This window comes from Hevea brasiliensis, chromosome 15 (assembly GCF_030052815.1).
Source record: "Hevea brasiliensis isolate MT/VB/25A 57/8 chromosome 15, ASM3005281v1, whole genome shotgun sequence".
NCBI classification, from domain to species: Eukaryota; Viridiplantae; Streptophyta; class Magnoliopsida; order Malpighiales; family Euphorbiaceae; genus Hevea; species Hevea brasiliensis.
The window spans coordinates 51,563,946-51,582,112 of NC_079507.1; the positions used below are offsets into that span (position 1 = coordinate 51,563,946).

Sequence of the window (18,167 nt, forward strand, 5' to 3'; positions counted from 1 at the left end):
ATTTGCATTGCATTAAAATATATGTAGAACTAATTAAAGTGTATATAAAAAAATACGAATTTAAATATAAAAATTTAATTTAATGGTTGATCAGCTCATTGTAACACCTCGAATTTTTAGATAATTATTGTTTTGATTTAATATTGATATATTTATAAATACAATTGTTTAGGTGATCCAGGCTAAACCTCCTCCTCTGCTTAACCGTCTCAGTGATTTTCGATTGTTCTATGAGTAGATATTGATTTTATTTATAATTTCAATATTATTATATATTCAAGACATGTCCATGTATTTACTTATAAATGTATGTATGTAATTAATTATAAGACACGCCTTGTATCGCATAATTGTTTGAAGAAATTATTGTGGGTGTCGCCTTGGAGTAATTTGGAGCTGTGTACGTATGTCGGCATGCGTGTGATGTGATTATGGATATAGGTAGGACAGGAAGTCAAGGCTGGAGCTTAACTCGCTGAAACCCGATCTTCATATGTGGATAAATCGGGGTGAGTATGACTCTGAGTTGATCTCGCTGACCTCCGCATTTGAATTATTGAGAGAGTCCGACTCGAGTTGATCTCACTGGCAGGTGTTAGAATTAAGAGAGCTGTATAAGAGATCAGCTCCCATATGTATATACATTTTGATGTGACACATGGGTGTGTGAGTGCTCCAAATTATCATTTATGCGGATATTACTTGAATTGTTTGATACTATATGACTATGCTGCATTTCATATTCAGGTAATGCATTAGTTTTAGATAATTATAAAAATTGTATTTAAAATCAATATCTTACTCAATGAGTCGAACACTCATCCTTGTTCAACTTTTTTTTCCCATTTGACAGCCAGATCTTTTTGTAAATAACTTGCTTCCTTTCTCGCAGGTTTACCAGCAGCGACTTAATTATATTTCATTTCCTTGATTTATAATCTAGAATTCCGCATGTACTAATAGTGTTCTAATATTGGTTGAGACTATAATAATTTATTTCTTTGAAGTTGTAAACATATTATATGAGTATTTTGGTATATTTGAAATGAATATTTACCTTGGATGAGGAAGCTGAGCTCCCATTTGATTATTTATTGTTTTGAGGATTGTAAGAGTGAGCTGACCTCCCCAAATTGAGTTATTTTGTGTTTACAGGTCAGGACACTCTAATTTATGGTCGAACTCTGTCCGTTTGATTTCTTAAATTTGAACTACAGTTATGAGCCTTATGATTGGGCTAAGGATATTTAGACTTACAATAAATTTTGAGAGCCTTTTACTGACATAAGTCCTAGTGCCTAGTATCGGTCTAGCTCAGAAATTAGGTCATGACACTCGTCCTAGCTCTTTGTAGACATTTTCTAAACAAAAGACCTCCTAAATATAGCCGAATAAACAATGGATCATGAGCCAAGAAAAACAAAAACGCATCATCCATCAAACCCACAATTCTTTTCTCCTCTCTCTCTCTCTCTCTCTCTCTCTCTCTCTCTCTCTCTCTCTCTGTCTTGTAATGGCAATTTCTCTTCTTTCTTTCATCATCCTCCTCATGGCATTTTCTATCATTCTTTCCTTGGCAGACCCCAGAACTGAAATTGTAGCACGTATATGTGGTAATGTTCGAGTCCAAAATGTATCAAACTACTTCCAGTATTACTCCAGGATCACAGATTACATGCAGGATGAAATGTATCGAAACAAGTTTGCTTTTAAGGATGTAGGGAAGCCACCTGATCGTCTCTTTGTTCTTTCCCAGTGCATGGATGATCTTTCCCCAGATGAATGTGCTGTTTGCTTTACCCAGATCAATACCATTATCCCTGGTTGCTTTCCCAACACCGGTGGCCGTGTTTATCTTGATGGTTGCTTTTCTAGGGCTGAGAATTATTCTTTCTATCGTGAAGCTTTGGGGCCTCATGATACTACAGTAATATTTCCTTCTTCTTCTTCTATTATATTGTGAAATAGGATTTGATGGAAATGTTTTCATGATTTTCCTTTTCCAATGTATTGATTTGTGTTCATCACATTACATATAATTAAGCTTTTTTAGATTGTTAAAATGGCATATATTTGAGTATGCAATCTTCGTTTTTCTTCATTTAACAAAATACTACATTTTATTTCCTGTTTTGGTGCACCGAATGGAAGTAGAGATGCGGCGCTGATGTAAACCCCAGGCCGGATTTCAGAAACGCAGTAGTGAAAGTGCTTGACGAAATGCTTATCAAGGCACCATTAGCAGGACCAGTTTGGCGAGGATTTGCAGTGAACCATGAGACTTCACATGGCATAACAGCCTACGGAATGGCCAGTTGCTGGAAGATTTTAGACAAAGATTTGTGTTATACTTGCCTCTCTAATGCAGCCTCATCCGCCTTATCTTGCCTTCCTTCTACAGAAGCTCGCGTCCTTAATGCTGGCTGCTTTCTTCGTTATGCGGATTTCTCATTTGCCAATGAATCTACTGGCGAAATTAGAGGTTAATTAATTATTTCCTTTTATATATTCACCTGTAATTTTTCCTTCCATTCTTTTTTCGGTTGTATTGTTTCCCTTTTTTCAGTGCATGCGATACACTGCGTTAATGTACAAAAGGGATATTATTGCATATGCTGGGCTCTCTTATGTTGCTGGATTCCATGTGGTGTGGGACATGTCTTCCTCTGGGAGATATTTTTAGGTAGACTCAATTTACCACATTATACATAGATTAAACAAGTCCAGAGAGAATATAATTATCTAATTATATAATTATTTAGGGATAATTTTTTTTTATGGCCTTGTGAAATAATGGCTTGATATTACATTTAACTCAAAATCATAAAATAAGAAGTTTGTGGTTCATTCTCACTTGTATATTTTTCAGGTATGTCATCTCTTTCCAACATAGGAATTCTAACTTCAAACAACTCATAATGCACATTACATATTCCTGACAACTATGGACATGTCTCTGATAGTTTGATTTGCTTCCTTTTATGAGAAAAATTAAATTTAAATGATCTTGGGTAAATAAGAAAAAAAATTTAGTGATCTTATGATAGATTTATTTTATGTTCTCATTCTCATATGCACACAAGTTTATTAACCACTGAATCAGCATGCTTTACAAATTTTATGTATAATTTGAAGATTAAACGTCTTTGTTCACTTGCAGAGCAAATATTTTCATCCATCACATATATAATAGGTGTGGTAACAATCTGCTTATTGGCGATTGGTATTGGGGTTTGTGTGGGCAAACACACCTACAGAAGAAAGAATGGCATAAAGAATTTAAAAGGTAATATTCATTGATAGAAAAAAGAAAAAGAAATTATTACAATTTTTTATCTCAAAATATATTAAATGAGTTATATTGCTCAGTAACTCTTCCTTCTTCCATAAACCAATCCCACCCACCCCGCTTAACAAAATCAGAATTTAAGAACTGGAAACGTTGCTGTAATTGGCAAGTGGATTTATTTTCCATTTTATTGGACAAGATCCGATTATTGAGTTTAAACCATCAAATATGTACTTTTTTCTTTGCAAATCTCAATTTAGACCCCAAAAGAGGTATGGTATGTGTTTACAAATCTTTACTGCTGGATTGTTCTTTCGGAACTTACAAGAACCAAAAGAAACATTAATCAAGCATTTTTTTTTTTGGAATATAACATAACTAATAATGAGCAAATAATGACTTAATTAATATCTCATACTTAGTGGTTTAATTTGCATGTTTTACCTTTAAAGGGATGGAGGACTTATTATTAGATGAGAGGCTGCAGTTCTTGCAGTTCAAGCATGCAACAATACTGAAAGCAACAGAAAATTTCCAAGAAGTTCACAGACTTGGCGAAGGAGGATATGGTGAAGTATATAAGGTACAAATGCTCTTAAATTTCCTCTTGGTTTACTTTCATTAATCTATTCCTTAATTAAATTTCTAAATGTGCATCTGATGAAATGATTAGGGCACCCTAGCAGATGGCAGAGAAATTGCAGTAAAGCGTTTATATGCCAGTAGAGATAGTCAAATTCGGGAGATTTGCAATGAAATGGATATTATTAGTAGTGCACAACACAAGAACTTGGTTCGGTTCCTTGGTTGTTGCTTCACTAGTGGAGATAGCTTTCTTGTTTATGAATACATGGCTAATAGAAGCCTTGATCTGATGTTATTTGGTAAGCTATCAGCATAGATTCAAACTCTGAATAGAATTGATACCATATTAAAGAGTCATTATTGCTATGTGGGTTGTAGTCAATTAATTAATTAATTAGTTCCATTAATTATAAATCCATGTTAATTCTTTCTTAAACAATCTAAAAGATTTTTTTGGTGCAACCCATGGAAGAAAGATCCAGCAAAGAAGAAAGAACTCACTTGGAAAAAGAGGCTCCTAATTATCACAGGAACAGCTGAAGGTTTGGAGTACCTGCATATGGATTGTCAAGTGCGGATTATTCATCGTGACATTAAAGCTAGCAATGTCTTGTTAGATTTGAAATATAAACCAAAAATTTCAGATTTTGGGTTAGCAAGATTTTATTCCTGTGATCATTCCTTGATCAACACAGCTATAGCTGGAACACTGTAAGTACTTGACTCTAATCATTCCAATCTTCTCGTAATTGACATGATTTATGTGTCTTAGAAATACAAAAATAAACTTTATTTGTTGTGTCATTTTCAATTTCTAATTATTATCTTTTCTTGGCTTTAAGAGGGTACATGGCCCCTGAATACATCGCCAAAGGACGATTAACCGAGAAAGTTGATGTTTATAGCTTCGGAGTTCTTGTGATTGAAATAGTTACAGGCATACAAAACAACAAACATCAGTCTGAGGATATATATGAAACTCTAATTGCTCATGTAAACGCCTTCCAGCTTGCTAAATGTTTAGGTACAAAGAATTTGATTTGCTATTTATTAAAAAGAAATGTTTCTTTTTGCATACAGGTATGGAAGCACTTTCAGTCGAATACAATATCAGAAATAATCGATAAAGATATAGAAATAGAAGACATGAAAGAAATCGAAAGAGTCATTCAAATCGGTCTGTTATGCACTCAAGAATCACCAAATTCAAGGCCAACCATGACAAAAGTAGTTCAAATGCTTAGAAAAAAGGATTTTGAATTGCCTCAGCCGTCCAAGCCACCATTCACAGATGAACATATGGAATTGCATTATTTAGGCTCAGATTATCAACAAAGACATTCTTTTTCTGATTAATTAATTAGTTAGCTTAGCCTTTTCTTCCCATTATGTTCATTTTCTGGTGTTAATTAGGCGTAACACAAGGTTAGATATAGGAGCTAACAAATGTTAATTAGTTTGCTAATGTGTACATGATTAGCTTCAAAAGCAGCTAGCTAGCCATTGTTTTTGAATTTTTTGACCAAAGAAGTGCTTGACTTTTTTATGGAGTTGGATTTCTAGTAGCAATTTTCTTCCTTGAATGTGAACATAGTGTAAGACTTTCCATGCTTCCAAACAAAGCCTTTTAAGCCTAAAATGTCAAAGAGTGGTTGGTTTAATCATTAAAATTGAGAAGATGCTAGCTTGTATTGAAAATGAAAGGTCTAGCAATCATGAAGACTTGTGTCAACAAAATTATGATTTTGGCTTAATTAATATTTGTTTGACTAACTATATATATATATATATATATTTCTAAATTGGAAAATTTTAGTATGCACCTGAGCACTAAAAGAAGAAAATTTTGTCCATCATAGTCTATCATAAATTTAAAATATAAATATTTATTATTTATGTACTTAATAAATAAATTTTATTATACATCATATATCTATAATAGACTAAATATAGACAAAAAATCTAAAAAAGGAGATATTTTTATCTAAATTCGATCAATCATGAAACTAATACACAGATATATGAGATTTATATATTTAATAAATAGACTCTATCATCCATCTTGTGTCCTAAATTCATGATGGACTAAATCTAAATAAAAATATTATTAAAAAGTAAAAATTCTTATTTAAATCTGATCAATCATAAATTTAAAATATAAATATATAAGACTCATATATTATAGAAAAAGGAGCATACCACATAATAGTCTCTCCTATAAATTTATATTTAATAGATTAATCTATGATGGAGACTTGACTTGTACATGAAAAAGGGAGTGATTGGATTAATTCATAAAAGGGGAATCATGGATTTGAGATCAATGACAAGTAAACAGCACATGCACAAAATAATTAAAATATAAATAAGTTAAAAATGAACAAATAAATAGAATTGCTTTATATATGGAATAAGGCTTCTTTTATTTAAAAAAAATAATTTATATATAAAAAATATTTTTTAAAGAAATTATTTTTTAGAAGTTTTTTTATTTTATATATATATTAAGTGTTTTTATATTTTAATAAAATTATTAAATTTAAAAAAAATATTTTATCTTATGAAAAAAAGAAAGTTATTTTTTAAAAAAATAATTTATTTTTTTAATAAAAAAATATTTTTTATTAATTTATTATTTTAATACACAAACACTCAAAAAAAAGGAAAAATTTTACTCAAAAAAAACAAAGGCTTAGTCAGTAATTAATTTAATATTATACAAATGAAAGGAGACCGTCCAAGTACTCAAGTAAAATATAAATAAAAATTATTGGTAGAAACCAAGTCAAAGATTTTGACTATGAGAAAGGCTGCATCTGTAGAGCATGCTTTGATGACGTATGATTGAAAAATTCTGCAGGTGAGCTGCACATGACTATTTTAATAATAAATTATAATTTTCAACATAACAAAATCTATAATCCAATAAAGGGAGAATATCACCGACTACGGGGATATCAAAGTCAACAAAAATGGCCCCACCGGGCAGGACCACACGGCACACTGTAATAAAAAAGTTTAACCAGCAAGTGAATGCGTGCCAGGTGGATCTCTTAGAGGAATGAAGACGGACTAGTGAGTACCATAACACAAAGTATTTCTGCAATTTTTTAATCTCTAGGTTAATATATTTAGGTGAATTACAATAAAGTCCTTAGATTTTAATTCTTTTACACTGTAAAATTTTTAAAGAAAATAAGATGGTTATAATTTAAATTTTTAATTTTTCTACTATAATTAGACTACTAAATTGCTAATTTAATGACATATTTAATCTTAATTTAAATTAATAGTTTTTTATTAATTTTTTTATGTCCCTTGAGATATCATTAAAATATTAATAAATTATTTTTTTACCATTTAAAATTTACATATGAATTATGATGATATATGAAGGCAAAAAATTGAATGGATATGAAATTTTAAATAACTAAAAAAAGAGAAATAATAATGATATGACAGTCTTTTTTATACAAATTTGTTTACTTCACTTACCAATAATTCAATAAAAATAAAATTTTAAAATATAAAAATAAAATTTTTATTATTTAAATTCAATTGATTATAAATTAAAAATATAAAATATGTAATAAAATTTATTTATTAAATAAAAATTTTATTATATATTTTATATATTAAATTTATATAAATTAATTTTAAATAAAAAATTTTATATATTTATATTTTGAGTGGGTGATGGGTACAAGAATTTCCTAAAAAGTATAAATGTGAATAGTAAATAATCTCTTGAAATAGGACAATATCTTCTTTCATTTTCCAAAAAGGCAGTAAGGTAACAAAAGAAATAGTAAAACAAAAACAAGCTCAATCCTTTCGGAGCTACATCATCATCATCATCATATCATCATCTTCTTCTTCTTCTTCTTCAGAGCTTTACACAGACAGAGGAAGAAGTAGAGAACTATTTCCATGCATTCTTTAACTCTGAACTACCCATTATTACATAGAACATGGCTCTTCTCTTCCTTTTTCTACTCCTGCATCTCTCTCTCCCTCTCCGATCCTCGAATCACCCAATCCGGCCTCTTTTGCGGCAATTCAACAGGCCTCAAGGACCTAGTCCCAGCTTTTGTTAAAGAAATGGAAACGCTTTCGCAGCTCATAACCAATACCCACTTCGCCACTTACCACCTCAACAACTCCACCGTTCCTATATACGCTTTAGCCCAATGCCACCAAGACCTCTCCCAGATTGATTGCCTCCTCTGCTACGCTGCATCTCGCACCAAGATCCCCCGTTGCCTCCCCTCCGTCTCTGGTCGCATCTATCTTGATGGGTGCTTTCTACGTTATGATAAATATGATTTTTTTCAGGAGGCTGTGTCCCCTTCTCTTGATGCTGTCAAATGTAGCCAGGGAAACGTTTCGGGTTCTGGTGATGAAAATGGGAAGTTGAAGTTTGTAACGAGTGTTAGTTATGCGGTTGCTAATGCGAGTAGTAAAGCTGTGGAGAATGGTGGGTTTGCTGCAGTAGGGATTGAAGGTGTTTATGCTTTGGCTCAGTGTTGGGAGAGTATTGACAAAGATGGGTGTAGAGCGTGTTTGGAGAAGGCAGAGGAGGAGGTGAAAGGATGTTTGCCTGGCAAGGAAGGCAGAGGGATGAATTCGGGCTGCTATTTAAGATACTCGACTGACAAATTCTTTGATCATGAAGCAGAATTAGGGCATGCTCATGGTAAGTTCATCTTTTGAAAATGTTTGCTTTTGTGAAGATTTGTTTAGAGATGTATTTTTTATTGGTTCTTTTTGGCCTAATTCCCCTGAATTAGTAAATTTTGGCCTAATATGACAAAACTGAATTTGTGCAGATGAGGGATTAGAAAGTAGATTAAGCTCAATTTACCGCAGATTTATAGCAAACATGTCTTTAGGATCTTTCTAATATTATAATTTGTGGGATATTGATAATGGCTATTTCATCACCTTATGGCTTATGCCATCTCAATCATCTAATTTCTTCCTTTCATTTTTCAGGATTTTCTGCCTTAGGAGTTACTATTGCTATTGCTTTAGCGGCAGCTGCTTTCATCATGCTGTCTCTCTTTGCAGCTTATGCTACCTATAGAAGATTATTGAAGAAAAAACAAGGTACTTGATTATTTACAGCAAGCAAAACTATTACATTACCGTCTAACCTCATAACAATGGGCTACACTGCTACATGGTGGCCTCATGGATTAATGCTATAATTTATGGCATTTTTCTTTCATTGCTTTTTTGTAGAACGCATCAATCTTGAAAAAATTTCAATCAGTTTCAACAAATCAAGTTTGAATTTCAAGTATGAGACCCTGGAAAAGGCGACGGATTATTTCAACCCATCGAAGAAAATTGGTCAAGGAGGAGCTGGTTCTGTATTTGTAGGGACTCTTCCAAATGGGCAGACTGTTGCAGTTAAAAGATTGATTTTCAACACAAGACAATGGGTGGATGAATTCTTCAATGAGGTAAACTTAATTAGTGGAATTCAACACAAGAACCTTGTGAAGCTTTTGGGATGTAGCATTGAAGGTCCTGAGAGTCTTCTGGTTTATGATTATGTCCCTAACAAGAGCCTCGATCAGTTTATTTTTGGTAATTGTTTCCTCTTTTATTCAAATGCTTATTACATTTTCAAGTCTGATTCTGAAGGTTTCTTTATGACAGAATCTTTGATAGATATGTAATCAATTCTGATAAAACTTATGAGTATTCAACTTTCCTATGCAGGAAAGAAGAAAACCAGAACTCTAAATTGGAAGGAGCGGTTTGATATAATTGTGGGAACAGCAGAGGGGCTTGCATATCTTCATGGAGGTTCTCAAGAGAGAATAATCCACAGGGACATTAAAAGCAGTAATGTTCTTCTTGATGAGAATCTCACTCCCAAGATTGCAGATTTTGGACTTGTTCGGTGTTTTGGTGCTGATAAGACTCATCTTAGCACTGGAATTGCAGGAACAATGTATGTCCCCACCTCTTTCTATCCAAGATAATTCCTTATAGAATAACAATGGGTAAAAAGCATAAGCTATACTCCTCTTCATCGGCATCTGATCATTGGTGGATAGAGTAAAAAATTCAAAATCAAAAGTAGCATTTCTTTTTTTGTTTATTTTCAATTAAACTACATATACATTATTGATGCAGGGGGTATATGGCTCCGGAGTATCTGATACGAGGGCAGCTGACTGAGAAAGCTGATGTTTACAGTTTCGGAGTACTGGTTCTTGAGATTGTAATGGGTAAAAGGTGTAACTCTTTCATAGAGGACTCCAGGTCACTTCTGCAAACAGTATGATCTCAAATCTTTCTTGTGCAAATCTCTTTTTATCAAACTAGTCCATATCAAAGCAATAGTGGAACATTTATTCTGTTTGATAATGTGATAGATTTCTTACCTTTTGGCCTCAGGTATGGCTACTTTACAGGACAAATAGATTGGAAGAAGCCGTTGATCCTTGTCTCAGAGATGATTTTCCAGTACAGGAGGCATCCCGGGTGCTTCAAATCGGCCTCTTATGCACACAGGCTTCAGTTTCCTTAAGACCATCCATGGCTGAAGTGGTAGGGATGCTAAATAGTAGTGATCATAGTGTGATTCCTCTCCCAAATCAACCTCCTTTTATGAATGCTACTCTTTTAGAGCCTGAGAGCTCCACAAGGTCTTGCAGCACAAATGGTTTTGTATCAAAAGCAGCAACAAAAATTGAAGCCTATTCCTACACTTCCTCAGAATCCTCTAGCATGAATAGCTCAGATAGGCCATTAAAAAGTGAAGAATCAACACAAACAAATCCCAACTAGATTTTCCCATTTTTCAAAGATTATCAAGTACAAAGATTTTCCTTACAATAGTTTTTGAGGTAAGCCTTGCTTGACATTCTTGAGGTAAAAGCAATGATTTTTAGCACCCATACTCTATGGATGTTGTTTCACTTGGAAGATTTGCAAGCAAGGACCTGCAACCTTTTGCACAAATCAAAAGAAGTATGCTAGAGAAGGTATAGCCTATCATTAAAAACTTTTTGTTATGAAGATTTACAGCAAGAGATAAGTTTGTTGTTGATTTATCTAAATCTTTATCTGTATTCATTTACTTTTCTAAATAATCCTTTCTGTTATGTCATCTTATATGCAACAAGTTCTCAAAATGTGTGATAATAAATTTTTTGTGTCTTCTTCTCAGTTTAAATGCTTGCATATTCCTCCAAGGCTTGGGTAGGCTGTGGGTTGTTTGGCTTGGGACCCCTTTGGATAAAGATTCATTAAATTATGCTTCATTCTGCTTACTTTTCTTCCAAAACCCATTCTAATATTCAGGGTTTAGCACCATTATCATATATCAACCTTGCATTATTCTTAAATAGATGCACTTTGACTACTATTGGAATAGCCATAGGTGTACACATTTGGTGGGATCTCCACCAAATTGGTTGTTGTCCTACAATGAATTAGGTAGCACCTCCTTCTAATTCCAATTTAGTTTGTACACCTCAGTTTCAATTCCTTGGTTGACACTCAATGACTAATTTTTAATACACAAATTCAATATAAAAACTATATTCTTAAAATTACTCAAAAAAATATTCCATTAACAAATAAAAATAATGTTCAGTCTGACCTAAGTCAATAATTAAAATTATATCATTTACTTGATAGATATCAAATTCAAATTCTTCACTAATAATAATAATAAAATAGCTGGTCATATTCATTTATTCTTTATCAAGGGGAAGGAGGTAGCATTAATTGGATGGGTTGAGTCCCGATTGATTGGCAAAAGGATGTAACGAGAGGTGGTGGCAGAGGCCCACAGGGCAGTTGGTTGGTATGTTTGGACGTCATACGTAAAGAATGGACACCACACTATCAGTGGGAGGCATGCCATGTGGATGTCCAGTGTCCTGGATTTCTTATTTACCCCGTCCATAATAATAAATATTCCAAGTCTTTTTCAATTCACGTGGCAATTTGTGAAGAAGCCAACGACTTTTATTAAATTGATTTGCCTATCACGAACCAAGCCTTAATATAGACATAATGATAGGCTCATTTAATATATAATATTATTATTAATTAAATTTAAAAAATAATTAAAAATTTTAAATAATTTGTGATTTTTAACCAGACTTAGCAAATGAATTTTAAATAATTAGTTGTAAGCAACAGAGAATGCCAGACCCAGAAGATCATATGAATTGCCAGGAACTACAGATTTGAAAAAGAAATTGGAGTTCCTATATTGACGCTGGCAGAAAAGCTGCATATGATGCTCAGGGGAAACAGCTATTTACATTATTTCCTCTGTATGATCACATCTCTTCTTCAGTTTTATATTCAATTTTTTTCCTCGTCTCTCAATTTTCCCACTGATAACTACTGCAATAGTCACCTTGCGTTGTATGTATGCTCATCAAATACAACTTTGCAATTGCATCGACTAATGGAGCTTGCATTTGCTTGTTCCAACATATGTTGCACATTCATCTGCATCTCCTGCTACATTGTTTAAGCAGTGTTTGATCCTATCATTCACAACATGATAGTGGAAATTAAGAGTAATTCATGTGGCAGGTATGGAAAAGTTTTGTCTTCGACAGAGTCTATCATGGCAGCTGAGAAAAGGAAAGTTGAGAATTGCATACTACGAGTAGTTAATGCAAGCCAAGAGGTGCATTGATGATATAAGACACACCAGGTTGCTCTCCTTAAAAGCTTCAGCAGTTAAGGAAGGAATATCCTTTCAAATAACATGTGAATGAATCTTTCTTAAGCACCAAATGCAAAGTTCCAGTTACCAGAGAAAATTACAATGAGTTACCTGGTGGCAATGCCAGAAAGCCCAGAAGTCTACCCATGATAAATATCAGTCAAACAAATCTGTCACTGAAATTAATTTGGTTCCTAGGTTAAATAGAAAGAATACAGGCATTCACGCAACGATGAACAGACTAAACTTCTAGAAATAGCATGAGATTTCTTCAACAGAACATCAAATGCTTTAGTTTTCCTCTCACATAAGGCGGACATAGAACTCACCCTTAAAAACTGGCTTGCAAGGAGTGAGTGCTTATGGACTTATTAACCTATCAACAAGGTTGTTCCTTAGCAATGTGAGGTGCCTACGGGCTTAGTAATAAACAAATATACTTTTCAATAAAATGTAATTATGTTAACATTTTAATTTATTAAACTTTGTTTTGAGATGAAATGTACAATATTCAATTATGTCGTTCATTATAACCTTATGAAAAGTTGATAAAAAAAATTAGTTATATATTTATTTTAAATATTGTTTTTAATTATATATTAGATGGAAATATTAATGATTATCAATAATTAAAATATATAAGTAATGTATTCGTATTAAATATGAACCTTTTTTTACTTTAACTCATACACTATAATTAAGTAATTGTTAAATGAAATAATCTCATTAGAAGATTTTAAAGTTATTTTTTAATAAATAATTAAATAATTATAAGACTTTTAATATATTCCATATCAAATTTTTGGTAGTCTCTAGGCTGTGCAGTTTTCAGTGTGAAACGAAAAATCGAATCGAACCGAGCCATTTTGATTCAATCGATTTGGTTTTTTAGTTCTATCGGTTCGGTTCGGTTCGATTCGGTTTGAAACTTATAATATTTTCAGTTTTCGGTTCGGTTTTTTATCGGTTAAAACCGATAAAACAAATTAAACCGAATAGTAAAATGACCCAAATAATTTTTTAGCCCAAGATGCATAAGCTTCAAGGCCCAAGATGCATAAGCCAAGCCCAAATAATTTTACAGCAGCCCAAACAATAAAAATTTTAATATTTTTGGTTTAATGTAACGAAACTGAACCGAACCGTTATTTTTCAGTTTGGTTCGATTTGGTTATCCTTAGGTAATAGGTTCGGTTCGATTTATTTTTTAAGCGATTCGATTTTTCAGTTTTTAGTATTCGATTTGGATCGAAATCGAACCGACCAAATGCTTTCCCCTAGTAATCTCATATATCAAATTTCGTATAGATTAGGAAAAAAAATTTCAATGAGACATTGAATAAAATTTAGTGGGGCATTAAGAATATATATATATATATATATATATATATATATATATACACACACACAAAATTTAAATAAAAAAAAAAAAACTAACCCTGAGTGTATGCTGAGTCAACAGCAGCTTCTTGACATGAATATTTATTGTATTTTCTGCATACATTGTATTATGGTATTCATAAATATCCCTTAACCAAATTCTCCACTTCTCTTTGCCATGCCAATATAAACGAAGACTACCCAACCCCTCTTCCAACTTCCAAGTCCCAATTGGATTTCCTAGAGCAAGAATGGTAGGCCAAACAAGCTTTCCAAGTAGAAATGTCCATTCAACACATTAAAGGACAAAAAAAGGGTGAGTCCATGCAGGAAATATTCCACATTTGTGAGGTGTGAGGAGGGTTGATATACATAGCCTTTTCTGCTTTGCATATTGACTGTTTCTTAGCTTAAACATATAACCTCCTAATTACAATGGAATAATTTTACCATTGTAGCAAAGTCACTTCTAAAAGGAGAAATAAAAATAAAATAAAATGTGGAAAATAAAGGATATTTTCTATTTGTTATTTTCCCTATTTTTATTTGGATGGTGGAAAATTAAAAAGAGATATTTGGAAAGATATAAAGTGGAATAAACAAAATGATATTTTCATGAATTTATCATTATACCCTTTCTTTCTTTGCTCTTCTTATTGTATGTATAGGGTTATATATATAATTTCAAAATAAAGGTATACTTTCCACCCAATTCTTTCTTATTTTGTCTCGAATTTAGAGATATCTAACATCTTTATTTTCTCCTTTCTTTCCAAACAAAACAAAGTGAAAATCCTTCTTTGTTTTCCTCTATTTATTTTCCTCACTCTTATTTTTTACACATCCAAAGAGAGGGTAATAAAAGTAGCAGCAATTGAGAAAAATTACCATGTGAGCAAGTTCCACAATTGGCTATCTAGTTTTCTCTCTAAATATGGTAACAAACTCATCATTTCTCACTCACAAACTTCAGAGCAAAAAACATAAAATCCAGAGGGCAAACAACGTATGAAGTTAATGAAATTTAAAAATTTTAATAGCTTACTTAGCATGAGATTTAATTCATTCCGACGAGAACCATGGTCAACAATGATCACGCCATTTTTGGCTAATTTTTATTAATTGTCCCTCAACTTTAGAGTTTATTATACTTTTTGTTGACCCCATGAGCTCAAAGGAGTATAGATTTGATGATAATAAAACTGAACTAGAATTAAACTAACATTGTTTTAAGTGTTGTGCTTCTTTAAGGATAAAGAAAAAAATTCACGGAGTGATGATGAACTTGTGTTTTAAAGAAAAGATGACATCCTAAGATAACACAAGATAAATCAAAGACAAAGAAGAAAGAAAAGGTTGCCTTCCAATGCTGTATTAAAGATCAAATTTGAAGATACATGTAGTATAGAAGTAAGTTTGAACTTTTAGGATTGCTTGTGAAAAGATTTGAGGAATAGAAGCCAATGATACTTATTTTTAATTCCTCAAATTCTTATCCTAAGTTTTCAAAACTTGTTTTTGAATCTTCAATGGCCTAAAAGTATTTTATTATAATTTGGTGTAAAATTTTAAAGTTTTCAAAGTTATGCAGAAAAGTTTTCCTGGTATGCTAACTGGTTTGCTACTATTTCTGGTATGCTAACTGGTTTGCTAACTGTCTCAACTCTGCATAACATTGCAGAAAATGATAAAATAATGGCTATTTTCTTGATATTTAAAACTGTAACGTTCTAATGAGTTCTCAAACGGTTAGAAATGATCCAAAGCTATAAATACACATACCCTTGGCCATTTTGCACTTAATGAAAGTCTCTCTACTGTTCTTAACCTTTTAACATCATTAAAACTTTCATTCAAAGTACTCAAATTGTTTTTATTGCTCATCATTGGCTTACCTACTCATCTCTTCTTTATAGATTTTGTTGTATTAAGTGAGATTGAGTTTTAAACACCTTCTTAACATTTATGAGAGGTCATTCAAGCACCTATTGAAGCTTGATTGTGAAAAGTGTTTGGGATAACACTTGGTAGAAGTGTGAAGCTACTTGTAAAAGCTTTGGTGTAAAGATTTGTAAATGGCTTTTGTCTCTTGCCTTTAAAAGAGAAAAATAGTGAAATGAAGACTCAAAGTGGGATCTTTGAGAGAGTGGATATAGGCTACTTAGGCTGAACCACTATAAAAATTCAGTGTTCAATTCTCTCATCCCTTATTCTTTAAATTTATGCAATTTTATTTCTGGTTGAATTATTTTTGCTAAGTTGAGAATTGATACAATTTACTGTTAATTCTGCTGCACATGGAGATAATCTATTTACTGTTGAATCTGCTGGAATCTAATGTAATTTGCTTATTACTATATCTACTGTCAACTGATATATTTTATTTACTACTCTATTTGCTGTGTTGTGATTGAAGGAGAAAAAGCATGAAAATTATTCATTAGAGCATTGAATTTTAAAAATTTTCTTCCAGGGTTACATGCATCATACCACATCTTTTATGTGCCTAATTAATTTCAATGCTCAATTACATATTAAAACACTTTTAATATGTATTAGGATCTATGTTTGCCATTCAAGATTGTGAATTAAAAAATTAATTCATTTAAACTCTAATTTAAAAGGGGAGTTAGAGCACTAACCTCTTTGATGTACTATGAATGTGATTGACACCTTTAGGAAGCACCTAGGACTCCAAGTGTTGTCCCTCTAGCTTGTCCACACCAAGATCACTAATGGGCAGCCCCCAATTTGCTTCTCAAGCCTTTACCAAGCAATTATAAATTGGGTTCTTACCTTTAGAGAGGTTGTATGTGTGTATAGGACACTAGAAACAATTTCTAGAAATTTTAATTCAAAGAAATTTGCGCAATTCTCTTTGAATTGATGAGAAAAGAAGAAGAGGAGAGGGAGAAGAATAGGTGCTACCACCTTTGAGGAAGAGTGAGTGTGTTATGTTTTTCTTCTTTCTTTTTCCTTTTATACAAATAGGTTATTAAGTCACTTAAACCCTATGCCACATGTCACCATCTCATTGCATCTTATTTTTTTAATTGACTCAATCATATTAAGCCAAGTATTAAAGCTAGACTTAATCTTGACTTTGATCATCTTACATGATAGGAAAACAAATGGCAAGTTTATATGATGTCATGTGTCACCATCTCATGGTGTCACATGTCACCATGTGAAATGACCAAATTACCCTTATGTTGTAATTTTGAGTTTTCAACCCAAAATCATTATTTCCCCTCTTCTAATCAATTTATATCAAATATAAATCAATTAATTAATCTCTATTAATTAATTTTTCACAATTAAATTCATATTTAAACACTTTAAATATAAATTTAACTTATACTATACATCTAATAACCTAGATTTGGTTTCAAGTCATGTTAGGGACTTTGCAATCTTATTACAAATCAAACTTATTTAATTAATCAATTAAACTCTTTAATTAATCAATTAAATTACATTTTACTTGGTGATTATCTTGTGTATGTGTGTGACTTACTAGGCTCATCACTAATTGGTAATAAGATATGATATTAACTCTTAATATCATCAGAACTCTTTCTTACCATAAATGATTTCTCTAAATCATTTTAGGCATCTCATAGACCATGGTTAACACCTAGCATAGCGTGCTATGGTCACCCAATCAATAATAAGGAATACCTTAAATAAACCTTTAATCATATGTTACCATGCACTAGAATCTCTCTGTTACAAAATTCTAATTTGAGCTAGAGTCATGGTTTATGTCAAACCCCATTTGCTATAAATATTATGTTCTCTTTTAATTCCAATTCTTGATAAATTAGATTTTCTTATTAGAAACTCTTTTCTAACTAAATCTGTCTGCCCTAGCCAGGAACTTGAAACATCAAGAACAATTAAATGAACATAGGACTTTATCCCTATTTACTTAGGGTAACAGATTCCATCTTGATTAACACCTACCTCCATATATAACTAGTAGGAGCCAACACATGCCCATGTACCCATACACAGTACAAGTATGAAAGCAGTATCAAACTTAAACCACCTATATATAAGATAACTGTGTTATCTCAGGTCTAAAGATTATATGCACTGATATGATATATGACAATGTATTGACAAGAGTAAACTCCATGTGCTTGTCATATGCGTCACTGGTTCGGCCTACTTATTATGTATAAGTGCCTATCATAT

The 18,167-nt window shown here is 32.2% G+C and overlaps 2 protein-coding genes across 3 annotated transcripts; both read left to right on the top strand.

Moving 5' to 3' along the window:
- The first annotated feature begins 1,522 nt into the window (after positions 1 to 1,522).
- LOC110657509 (cysteine-rich receptor-like protein kinase 46) lies at positions 1,523 to 5,387 on the top strand. 2 transcript variants are annotated; one of them, XM_021814742.2, is made up of 8 exons: positions 1,523 to 1,927; positions 2,155 to 2,482; positions 3,161 to 3,286; positions 3,742 to 3,872; positions 3,963 to 4,173; positions 4,351 to 4,585; positions 4,717 to 4,867; positions 4,955 to 5,387. In XM_021814742.2, exons 1-8 carry the CDS (start codon positions 1,550 to 1,552, stop codon positions 5,228 to 5,230), a joined length of 1,836 nt encoding a protein of 611 aa, XP_021670434.2. In that variant the 5' UTR covers positions 1,523 to 1,549; the 3' UTR covers positions 5,231 to 5,387. The 2 variants fall into 2 exon arrangements, with proteins under 2 accessions (XP_021670434.2, XP_057992531.1); XM_058136548.1 differs by having other exon boundaries at positions 4,717 to 5,387.
- A 2,267-nt stretch (positions 5,388 to 7,654) lies between these two features.
- LOC110657532 (cysteine-rich receptor-like protein kinase 42) lies at positions 7,655 to 11,062 on the top strand. Its single transcript, XM_021814774.2, has 6 exons — positions 7,655 to 8,570; positions 8,870 to 8,983; positions 9,119 to 9,469; positions 9,605 to 9,839; positions 10,025 to 10,169; positions 10,289 to 11,062. The coding sequence occupies exons 1-6, from the start codon at positions 7,805 to 7,807 to the stop codon at positions 10,679 to 10,681; spliced, it is 2,004 nt and encodes a 667-aa protein (XP_021670466.2). The 5' UTR covers positions 7,655 to 7,804; the 3' UTR covers positions 10,682 to 11,062.
- Positions 11,063 to 18,167: the final 7,105 nt, after the last annotated feature.